Source organism: Solanum lycopersicum, chromosome 2 (assembly GCF_036512215.1).
Source record: "Solanum lycopersicum chromosome 2, SLM_r2.1".
In the NCBI taxonomy this organism is placed as follows: Eukaryota; Viridiplantae; Streptophyta; class Magnoliopsida; order Solanales; family Solanaceae; genus Solanum; species Solanum lycopersicum.
The window spans coordinates 52,580,025-52,593,055 of record NC_090801.1 but is presented as its reverse complement, the minus strand read 5'-3'; the positions used below and the strand labels follow the sequence as shown (position 1 = coordinate 52,593,055).

The window sequence follows — 13,031 nt, the reverse complement described above, 5'->3', positions numbered from 1 at the left end:
TGCTAGATTCCAGCACCTTATCATCTCCAATAGCAAATAATTCAGAATCAGACAATATTAACTCTGCTGGCACTTGAGGATCTTCTTTGAAAGGAAATATGTCCTCTATGAAAGTAACATCCCTGCTAATAAAGAATTGATTATTCTCCAGGTTCAAAAGTCTATATCCTTTTTGAGTTTCAGAATAGCCCATCATAACTGCCCTTTTGGCTCTTGGAGCAAACTTGTCTAGCCTGGGCAAGACAGATGCAAAAACTAAACAACCAAAAACCCTCAAGTGATTTAAGTTAGGCTCCTTCCCATATAGCACAGTGTAAGGAGATCTGCCCTGTAACACACTACTAGGAACTTTGTTAATCAAATAGGTAGCTGTCTTGACGCAATGACCCCAATATTTAATAGGCATTACACTGTGAAATCTTAAGGCCCTAGCAGTCTCCAAAATATGTTTATGCTTTCTTTCAACCACTCCATTTTGCTGTGGAGTGTAAGCACAAGAGCTTTGATGTACAATACCAAGAGAAGAGAAGAGAGTATTACAATTCATATTAAAAAATTCTGTACCATTGTCTGTCCTAACAATCTGCACTTTAGTATTGAATTGTGTAGAGATCATGGTCAGAAAATTTCTCAAAATGAAAGTAACTTCAGTTTTGTATTGAATGAGACATATCCAGGTGAACCTACTAAAATCATCAACAATTGTAACAAAATATTGTTTCTTGTCATATGTAGGTGTCTTGTAAGGTCCCCATATATCTATATGTATTAGTTGGAAACAATGATCTGAAGTACTATGACTCAGAGGAAAGGCTAATCTATGTTGCTTAGCTAAAGGACAAGTATGACAACAATAGGGCTTTCCAGTATCCACTTGATCTTTGAGAGAAGAGATGTGTTGCATTGCCTTAAGAGATGGATGGCCAAGTCTGATGTGCCATAGATCAATCTGATTGCCTGTTGTAACAGATGTGCATACAGTTGCAATTATTTCATCTTTTAGCAGATATAGACCATTGTGTTCTCTACCAATCCCAATCACCTTGCCATTGTAGATATCCTGTAATATACAAATATTAGGAAAGAAACTAACACTACAGGACAAGTCCTTAGTTAGTTTGGCTACTGATATTAGGCTGAACTTGAACTCGGGTACATACAAGACATCATTCAACTTAAGATCTCCTAAAATAATGGAGCTTCCAGTATGCAGTATGTCTGCTCTTATTCCTGTTGGTAGTTGTAATGTATTGGATCCTTTTAATTGTTTCAAGTCATGCAGCAAGCTTTTACAAGAGGTAACATGATGTGTGGCTCCTGAATCAATGATCCATTCATGTACACACTGTGATCTTGGAAGAGACATATTACCTGTTAGATTGGCTTGGCATTCCTGTGTGCTAAGATTATTGTGACTCTTTTCTTCTTTATCAGCAACTGCATTATTAGCATAAGATCTGAAATTACTAGTACCTGTACTCGTGTGACTAGAATTTCCAGATCTACCAGCACTAGCACCATTATGATGAGAGTTTGACGTATTGGAACCTGTTTGTGGAGGTTTCCTTTTGCTTTTAAAATCTGATGGGTAACCTACCAGTCTGTAACAATCAACTGTAAGGTGATTTCTGAATCCACAAATCTCACATGGAGTATCTAGAAGTGGTTTCTTTCCTTTGTAATTTTGTCCTCTACCAGCCAACATAGTAAGTGGTTCTTTGTAAGAATCAACTACACCTAACAATCTCTGACTTTCTTCTTGCACCACAATAAAGTAAGCTTGATTAACACTAGGTGCTTCAGATTTAAGAAGTATATCACTCCTTACATGACTATAGGTTTCATTTAATCCCATCAAAAACATCAATAATCTCTGTTGATGCAGGTGATTCGTGTAGGATTTTGCTTCAGCACACTCACAAGAAGGAAATGGTACAAGTACATCAAACTCATCCCATAAGTCTCTTAATTTGGAATAATAGTCAGTGACAGAATCAGTACCTTGCTTAAGACTTGCAACATCTGTCCATAATTGATAAACTCTTGTGAGATTCGATTTGTCAAACCTTTCTTTGAAATCATCCCAAACTCTTCTTGCATTTGATGCATACATGATTGTAGTTAACAAATTTGGAGCCACTGTACTGCTAATCCATGATAAAACCACTGCGTTGCATCTCTCCCATTGAGCAGCCAATTCATCTTTGTACAAACTCTTCAGGCAGGTTCCATCTACAAAACCTAGCTTATTTTTCACCAATAATGCCAGCCTCATCGATCTACTCCATAGCCCATAGTTTTCTGGTCCTGTAAGCTTGATCGTGTGTAAGGCCACACCAGGTGTATCTGAAGACTGTAAATACAGAGGATGGTGATGTGGTAGAGTCGCAACTGTCAAATCTGCCATTGTTGAAGCTAATGATAAGCTTGAAAGATATACTTTGCGGAAGATGATCTAGAACAGAGATCTCTGCTCTGATACCATGATAAGTTGTGAATCTAAACACTCAAATGAGTTTCCATACAAGAACTGTGATCTGATTTTACAGATCTGTGAAGCAATGTATCTAGAGAAGAAAGAAGATTATATTCATTGTTGTATGTAGTGATCAGAAAATACAATGTATTTATACAAGAAAATATCTAACTAACTCAATGCATATTCTAACTAACTCAATGTATATTCTAACTAACTTTTTATAAGTGCTAATCACCTAGCTGTTAGGCCCACAGTAACTAACTGTATTAACCATATTATTGATCTCAATAGTTAATCGTGATTTATTCATTCATTCACTTTTTTAATATCGATATCACATACAAATTTTGTTGTCCCTCCACCTATCATTGTTGTCAACATCTCTATACTTCAAAATCGTCTTATTGTCTACCTTTTCTTTTCAAATTTCTCATTTTTCATTCAATGGATTATAGAAACAAAAAAATGTATGGTGAGAGGAGGACGAATGGTCAGGTTTCTACTTTTTCATATCTCTAAAATAATATTAAAAAAAAGCAATTTAAAAAATAAAAATAGTATAGTTTACTTGTCAAAAAGAGTGTGTTAAACATTTTCATACAGAATTGGGACTGTCTTCGGAAGGGGTATTAATATCACTTTGAACAAAATTAGATGTGTAATAGGTCGCCGCAATAATTTGAGTGTGTAACTGACTTTTCGATACAAGTTTATGGAGTGATTTATGTCTTTTCCCATATAAACAAACTAAAACATTGTAATTGTTTATAAACAAAATTACTACGTAGTATATACATAAAGAGATTATACAAACATGTCTTGTTATGCATAACTATTGAAAAGATACAAACGACAAATTATATACAAACAAATGCTAATATCTACTGCTACTTGTATATAAAGTGTCTTTTATGTAAAATTTTATAATATGTATAAAAACTAAAACATGGTAATTTTATATAAACGAAATTACTATATATACATAAAATAATTACACAGACGGATCTAGTTATGTAAAACTATGACACATATACAAACAATGAATTATATACAAACAAATATTTCATATATATACAATTAATATTTATACAACATATAATTGTATAATGGGAATTCATATGCAGGATAATAGTGTATACAAATAAATAATAAAAAATTATACAAATCTATAAAAACAATCAAGTAACATAACAAATCTGAGAAAGTATTACTACATGTATAGAAAAGGGCTTATTATACAATCATAAAATAGAACTCATGATTACTATTTATACATACATTTTAACCTTCTTCAGATACATTCGGTTCCATTAAGTCAGGACAATATTATCTGATCATTGGTAGAATCGGTTATTTTTGCTTTCCTCCTTCTTTGATGAACTAGATTTGTCTTTTGTATTTAACTTTGTGATAATTTCATCCATTCTAATAGGGTTATTTTCAAACTTAGATATGAACTCGACATTTACTTTAGATTTTGCTATTGACTTGCAAGTCTCCAAATTCTCGAGTTAGACCCAAGGAAAATGATAGTGGATCATGATTTTTTTGCCACACAATTGAATACCTCCGATTATTCTCGTTGATGAAGATTGATTATCCATAGAATTAGTGAAATACCTATAAAATTGAGAATACACGGTGAAAGAAAATGAAAGTTCATGAATAAAATTGAAACATTGTACACAATAAAAAAAACAAATATAAAGTTGATTTGCTCACAATTTGGGCGGTTACCAAAAATTTTGATTTTGCAATTGGGAGGGTAATGTCAAAAAATTAAAATTCAAAACCTAATGAGGGTGAGAAATTTAAAGAGAAATGGTGTGACTAGGGAAAGAGAAAAATGTTCTAAATTGTATAAGATATACCTTCTGTATTCTCTTTTTATTTAAGTTGAAAAGAAAATAATGGGTACCGCCAGATGGCAAAAAATGTGAAATATTTGCTGCAAATTACAAATAAAGAAAATTATGACTATAGCATTTGATATTATTAAATGTTTGCTATTTCATACAATTTTCTCTTTCTAATAATAGACTAGTTTAATTCATTGAACTCATTTAACTAAATTGATGACAATATTATATTTTTTAAAAATATATATTAATTTATTAAGGATAAATTTCCAAACTTAAATTCTTTTATCATAATTTTTTTTTTAATATTATGAAGAATATGTTTTTGAAACGTACTATAATGTGATCAATTTTGAATACTTGTAAATACATACATTCAAAAAAATATTGTTATATAAATCACTCATGATTGCTAATATACATAAATTAATCATAAATTGTATAATGAATCAATAATTTTAAAGGTCAATTAACTATTAAAAAAATACTGATTTGGGTGTTTTGAAATACATATATACTTACAATATCTTTTTTTTTGTCACGACCCAAATTTGCAAGTCGTGATGGCACCTATGTTCCCAACCAATAGGTAAGCCAACCCAACATATTAACCCAACTAAACCAACAAATGAGTAAAAAGACTAACACTTAGCAAGAATCTCCAACATTGAGTTCCTTATAAGTACGAAATGCGGAAGCTAAAATATATCACCCCAAGAATTGGTGTCTTAAGTACAAGAGCTTCAAAAATTCGATGCAAGTCTGAAACCAAATGACAACTCTAACATAAGGGATATCCTGTCTGAATACTAATAACAGAATAAATAAAATATAGAGGGATGTGTGGGCCACGGAACAGCCAAGCAGCTCACCACAACTCCAAGCTCGGACTCAATTTGCTCCACGAGATGTGCTCCTACTCGGAATCGAATCTGCACAACAAAGAGTGCAACAAGTGTAGTATGAGTACGAAACCACGTATACTCAGTATGTCTCATTGACCAACAACGAAGAAGTAGTGACGGGAGTTATATAAGAAAATAAATTCTTAGATTATACAAGTATATACATACATACATATATATATATATATATATATATATATATATATATATATATATATTTATATATTACAATTACTATTTAAGTTTCATCAATAAAGAAATCAACATTAAGTATTTTCCAAACACCAAACGAAACATATAATTATCAAGAATGAATGATGGGATGAAATGCAAAGCACTATGATACCATGTAATGATATGTCTCATAATACCCAGTACTCACTCAACCGTATATACATGATACTCCTCAAAAATACATCGAGAGTTCATAATCCATGGGGGACTCGCGAGGTCCATATACCGACACGGACGATCTCCACGTGTCTGTGCGGACGATCTCAACGCACTATCATAATATCAAACAATTTTCGCACGAACGGTCTCCACGTGCCCAAATTACAATCTTAACATCTCACTATCCCCAGCACGAACGATCTCCACGTGCCCAACTTATACTCAGTATCATGTCTATGCATGTGCACAATATTACTTCAATAGAGGGTATGATGATGCATCTCAATCAATCAATATGAACATAATACATAACCACCTCAATAATCACAACTATACGGGTGTAACAAAGAAAACACCATCACACTAGGATTTCAAGTCAATAATACATCACCTAATGCCCATATGCTTGGCATTCTCAAATTACAATCCACATTCTATAGTAGTAATTATCCGTTTTATAACACCGGTAATCGTACCAATGCCCGTCACACCATTGATACGAGACCCCCATCTTTCTCCCTTACCTCTTTGTCTATTTTCATTTTTAATCTTTAATTAGGAAAACGTCCTTCAACAAGTCTAAAAGTCTTAACATACCTTAAGAGCCGAACCTTGTGCCACGAATCTTCAAGATAGTTCCTTCCCTTTTCGCTAAGTTTCGGAACGTTCCCAATCTACCAATTATGCAATATTCATAAGTAAGCAACTTTTTGTAGACATTCAAATTATTATATGTCTATCATAGATGCTAAACTCACTCATATTTCCGACCAAACTCCCAATCTTGATATATATTGGTATGCCAAATTTTTTCATACTTGCTAAATTTCCAGCCAAGAACTTAACTTTAACATCTCCCAATACCCTTGAATTCAATGTTAAATTATATAATATACACTAATAATTAATTACCTATATGCATATATTAAACTTAAGCCTATATTTAATAATTAACTTAAAAGGATCGACCTCACACAACTGATTACGAACTGCACTAGTATGTACGTAACCCCTTGCAAAGTATTGTTTAATGCCTAACAAAAAAATAAATACATTTCAATTGTCATTATTGTCATGATTGCCTAATGATTGGCTTATAAGCTTGTCCCCACTTACTATATTTTCTCAATAAGAAAGAAAAACATTTGCAGATCCAAACTTACACCCTACTGACAACTATACTAACCCCACATTACCAATATAATAACAATTAATATACAATTCAATCTAATTCAAGTGAATCCTATTCAACGAAAATTTGAAAAAAACTAGACAAGGATGGTATCCTTTTACCTGCGCAGCGAGTTCTTCTCCAACGCCGAGGAAGACAATTTATTCCTATTTCTGATTTTCTCTAATCATGATATAATAACTGTAACCCCTCTAAGTTATTTAAATACATGGGCCAAATATAAAGGTATAAAATGAGTTATGGACTCAGCCCACTAATTATTTACTATATTTGTTCTTCACTAAATTTTTTTTTATTAACTAAATACTCTTAGTCTTCGTATAGTTTTAAAAAAACCCTTTTCATTTTCCAAAAGGAGTCAAACTAGTCCTAGTTTTCAAAACGACCTAGCGGATCGTTACATTTTTAAAAAGAAAATAGAAAGTGAATAATATTTATATTAGAAAAGAATATTTTGATCTAAATATATCAGTACATCAATCTCATATAATATGTATATTATTGAATTAAAATAGGCAATTCAATAATTATACTTGTATTTCATGAATTTGAGATAAGATAAGAATATATTTTGGCGTTTAATTGTATGAGAAGTTAAAATATAATATAGAATAAAAGAATAAAAAAAATGAAATTAAAAAAAGATAAATAATACAATTTGATTTTTAAAACTTAAAAAAAAAAAAAAGACGCTAACATATGTTAAAGAGAAACTCTTCAATGAACAATTGTGTTTCTCAAGTTATGTCATCAAAAGGATCAAACAAACATCGAATTAAAACGAAAATTTCAAAGATCTATAGTCATGTGCTCACTTTCATTATTCACCCAAAAGGAAGCAGCAAAATAAAATAAAATCTATGTTAAAGTTCGTAATTTTTCTACTCGCAGTCATCAGAGAAGATCACCGGAAAAAATCATGAGAAAGATAATGACTTCTATTGAAAAATCCTATCACATTTATACATAAAATTCATGATTTTATTGCTTAAAGTTATCAAAAATACATTAAAAAAATTATTTTTATCTGTCTTCTTTACAGACCTGAAGTTCACTGGCAACGATGGTATTGTCCCTCCACCTATCGTTGTTGTCAATATCTCTATACTTTAAAATCGTCCTATTGTCTACCTTTTCTTTTCAAATTTCTCATTTCTCATTAATCATAAATTGTATAATGAATCAATAATTTTAAAGGTCAATTAACTATTGAAAAATACTTATTTGGGTGTTTTGAAATACATATATACTTACAATATCTTTTTTTAAAAAGAAAAAAGAAAGTAAATAATATTTATATTAGAAAAGAATATTTTGATCTAAATATATCAGTACATCAATCTCATATAATATGTATATTATTGAATTAAAATAGGCAATTCAATAATTATACTTGTATTTCATGAATTTGAGATAAGATAAGAATATATTTTGGCGTTTAATTGTATGAGAAGTTAAAATATAATATAGAATAAAAGAATAAATAAAAATTAAATTAAAAAAATAGAAATAATAATTTTCTCTTTTTTACCAACTTTTTTGTCAACCATAAAAATTTATTTGACCTGTTATGGAAAAATTGCTTAAAATTTTCAAAAAATTTATTTAGAAATTTTAAAAATTATCAAGTAATAAGTGCACATAGAGGTTTTTTGCTTGAATTTTGTTTGGTAAAATATTTAAAGGAATTATAGTTTTAAATTTTTTTCTTATATTCTTCAGAAATTCTCATGTAAATTATATATTTGTTTTGTAGAGACATAAGTTTGATGAAATAAATAGGTTTATATTTTTTTAAAATGATGTTTTAATGACATGAGATGTGAACTCGAATAGAAGGAGACTTTTGAGGTATTTAGTCACTTTTTTTTTCTCCAGAAAAATATAGGAAGCATGAATTGTAAAATATACAATCAATTATTATTGTAATAGTTAATTGACCTTTAATATTATTGATTCATTTTACAATTTTTTATTAATTGATGTAAATTAGCGTTCATGAGTGATTTGTATATCAATATTTTCTAAATGTATGTGTTTATAAGTATTCAAATTGATGATGATATAGGAAATTTTAAAAATGTATTCTTCATAACATACAAAAATAAAATTTTAATTATGATAAAAGATTCTTAGGTATGAAAATTTATTCTTAATAAACTAATATATATTTTTAAAAATAATATGATTATTATTTAGTTAAATGGTCTAATGAATTAAATTAGTCTATTTTTTTTAAAAAAAAGACTTTAATGACATTATTATGCCAACTAGGAGAAAGTGAGGATTTTGAAGTGTCAAGTATATTTGAATAAAAATAATAATAATTGAATGATATTTGATCCTAAATTAAACATAAATAATATTACAAAATAATTATTTTAACTTAGATGACTATTTAGGGTGGACTCTAATAGAAAATAGTCATTATAAAGATTGACACAATTTAATTATGTCTATTCACATTCTTCAATACATAAAACACAACACAATCATATAATTTTGTATAAATTTTAACAATCATATAGTTTTAATATAAAATTACAATTAATCTCTTTTTAGTTTGTAAGTACACTAATCCTTTAAAAGGTAACACAAATCGGATACATAATATATAGTTCGAATACATTAAAACTAACCGGATACATTAAAAACAAGTTTAGATACATTATAAAATAAACTGAATACATAATATCTAGCTTGAATATATTAAATATTAACTCGAATACATTACCATACATAAGATGTGTATTTCAGTAATTTATTTTCGATTGGAAAGCAATAACAAGTAATTATTCAAATGAGTAGAAGATGGATTATTGTATTTATGGGCAATCTCAAAGAGAATGTCACAAAGTTCTTTAGGCATACTTAGCATTGCCATATGATCAGCACCTTTAATTTCCTTTTCTTCAGTAACACCAATGTTGTCGATTTGCCATCGTCCAAATTCTTTTGGCATGCCTTTGTCCTCTGAACACATTATATAAACTCTCTTCACTGATCCATATCCTTCATCTGTCAAATACTTCGCCTTCGACAAATCTTTTCGAAACAGGGAGCTTGATCTAACCAACGATAATCCTAATGCAACATCCTATACAACAAGTAACGTTGCATTTATTCGAGAAAAAAAACGAAATAAATAAACAATGATGATTGATTTTAAATAAAAGAGTGAAAAGTTACCTCAGGAGAGCATAACTGGTAGAGCTTGTTCGCCAAATAGGGTCCAAAAGTCATGGATGTAAGTTGCTCTTCAGGGGAACCATATGGTAAAAATTGGGTATCTAACCATTTCTCCTCTGGTGTTTGTTCATAATACTTACATTAAAATTGGATTCATTAGTAAAACAATCATTTCACAATCAAAAAGTATTACCTGATAATTTTTTGAGATTCAGATAAATTTATCTTTTTAACTATAAATTTTTCATATATTTTTTTTGAATTGTCAATTATTGTGACTTATTTTACGTAGTTTATAAATATAAAAATTTTATTTCAAAACAATTGAAGATTTCGTTTGCAAATTTTCAATCAAACTTAAACTTTTTGACTCTTAAACAAAAAAAAAGTGACACATAAGTTGAGACTGACAGAGTATTAGGTATATTATACTAACCTCATCCAAAACATAGGAAGATATGTGATTAGAATCAGGCATGAAGGCAGCTAAGAAAACAGCAACATAGATCTTTTCTGGATATTTTTCCATAACAAGTCCTAAATTCATACCACCAAAACTATGTCCAACTAATATGACTTTCTCCTCTTGTGGAAGAGATTCCATCAATTTGAACAATGGCAAAGTGTAATCATGAAGTGTGTGAAGTTGCTCTATTTTTCTCAAATCAATGCCAGAGGCTGCTAAGTCAAAGGTTGTGACCTTATGGCCTGCAGCCTCTAGTAAGGGCTTTAGTTTGTACCAACACCAACCTCCATGTACTAAAACAAAATGTTTCTTCATACCTTCCATCTTTAGGCCTTTTTTCTTTATTTTCTTTGGCTTAGTCTTGACAAACTCTTATTTAGTGGTTTGGTGGACATCACAGCATTGGGAATTAATTGAATTTTACACGTGTTCACTGTTCAGTAGTGTAAATTAATATAATCAATGAATTGAGTTACTAAAATTCAATCAACATTGTCTATTGCATTTTTAAATACACAATTTAGTTTTAATTATTCATATTTTAGTCATTAGTTTATTTTTTTTTAATTTTCAATTTAGTCATTCAATTCTTAATCATCAAATATGTTTTTATTTTTCTTTATTCGATAACCAATTAATGTATTTGAACGTTTAATATTAATAATAATGATAATATATTAACGATATTAAACACTCAATTATCTTTTCTTTTTCATATTTGTAAAATTCTCTACTTCGATGGCATCTATCCAATAATTATTGCTAGTATTAATTTTGTGTTTCACGTTCAAAATTTTCTTTATATTTATTGTCTTAAAATGCGAAACGATGCTTTTGTAGATTATTTTTTTCTTACAAGTTATAAGAATTAACAGAAAAAAAAGAGTAAAGCAAATGAATTTGTGCAAGTACAAAATAATAGTAGTATAAATATATAATTTTTGCACCGAGAGAGACTCACAAAAATACTTGTAAAAAGAAAATGGTGTCCTCATATAACTTAATCATCATAAAAATTTTCGTAGGATATCGGAGCATGTTACAATTTGGCAAAGATACAGATGGTGTTAACAAAATCTAACCTAATCAATTCAATTTGTCCAACGTATTTAAGTTTGGACAGATTATTGATTTGTTTGTTTATTAACTTAATTCATCAAAAATTGAGCTGATATGTAATTGCACTGGTTCAAGAGAAATATCATTTTGTTTTTAATATATGATATGTTATAGTCACAATTTATTTTGATCTAAGCAAATTTAAATTGAGTTATTTCTTGATCAATTTATTATCTTGACCCATTATGATCCTTATCAATTTAACACAACTTATCCAATTGTCATCTTTAAACCAAGCATTTGTTTCATCGGATAACTTTATACATCTAAAAAATTACGATTTTATCAATTTTTATCAAGTTATCGATTTAAAAAGGGATAATGTATACGTATCCCCTCAATCTATGATTAAAATTTCAGAGACACACTTGTAATATACTAAAGTCCTATTACCCCTCTGAACTTATTTTATTAATAATTTTTTGCCCCTTTTGGGCCTACATGACACTATCTTGTAAGCCCAACGCTGATTGATTTTTTTTTCAAGCTAGTACCACGTAAATTGAAAAAGGGTAGAATATTACTTATAAAATAAGTTCTGAGGATAATAAGACTTAAGTATATTATAAATGCGTCTCTGTAATTTTGGACATAAGTTGAGAAGATATTTATGTATTTTTCCATTTAAAAATAAAATCTAAATCATTAATTCAAAGGAGAAAAAAATATTGGCATGTGTTAAAACAAGAGATGGTCATTTCTACTACCTTTAGGCAAAATCATTTCTACTACCTTTAGGCAAAATCATTCGAGTTATGATTCATGATAGCAACATGTTACGTTGATATCTTATGAATGGCGGTAACTTGTCCGTTTCGTTTAATTTATATGATAATATTTAATTTTTTTAAATTTACATAATAATATATTTTTTTTGGATTTGGAATTAAAATTAAAAATTATAATTTAAAATGAATAATAAAATATCATATAATTATTTATTATTTCATAAAAAGATAAAATTGATTACTAGAGTAGTTAGGATAATAACATTACGTAAAGCAATGGTCCTCTCAAAGGAGACACAATAGAGTATTAAATGTCATGATCACGTGCCTTTAATAGAAAAAGACAACTTTTATGGAACTGAAAGAGACATTAGAGAGATCCATATTTTAATTGACAAAATTATAATAACTTGTCTGACTCAAATTTTCAAATAAGCTTTACTTGAAAAGGTTTTTTTTTTTTAAAAAAAAAAAGAAATATTTTATAAAAATTTTTTTAGCAAGAAACAGGTGTGTTTAAATAATAAATTTTAAAAATATAATTAGTGTTTAGTCAATTTTTTAAGAGTGCTTTCGGAGAAAGCTAATACATTTTTTAATTTATAAAATACAGTTTCTCTATTCGCTAAAAAAACACATCTTTTTTCCTAAAAACTTAATTGAATGTTTTTTTTATAAGCACATTTTTTGTTTAAAAAGAA

The 13,031-nt window shown here is 29.0% G+C and overlaps 1 protein-coding gene and 1 long non-coding RNA gene across 2 annotated transcripts; both read right to left on the bottom strand.

Annotated features, from left to right (window-relative positions):
• Positions 1-4,812: 4,812 nt before the first annotated feature.
• Positions 4,813-7,466, bottom strand: LOC104645952 (uncharacterized). The gene is made up of 3 exons (XR_740184.3): positions 6,930-7,466; positions 6,234-6,310; positions 4,813-5,270 (listed from the first exon to the last, which is right to left on the bottom strand). It is a non-coding gene; the product is annotated as an uncharacterized lncRNA (long non-coding RNA).
• A 1,969-nt stretch (positions 7,467-9,435) lies between these two features.
• LOC101261293 (salicylic acid-binding protein 2-like) lies at positions 9,436-10,903 on the bottom strand. The gene is made up of 3 exons (XM_069293423.1): positions 10,454-10,903; positions 10,018-10,152; positions 9,436-9,925 (listed from the first exon to the last, which is right to left on the bottom strand). The coding sequence occupies exons 1-3, from the start codon at positions 10,805-10,807 to the stop codon at positions 9,590-9,592; spliced, it is 825 nt and encodes a 274-aa protein (XP_069149524.1). The 5' UTR covers positions 10,808-10,903; the 3' UTR covers positions 9,436-9,589.
• Positions 10,904-13,031: the final 2,128 nt, after the last annotated feature.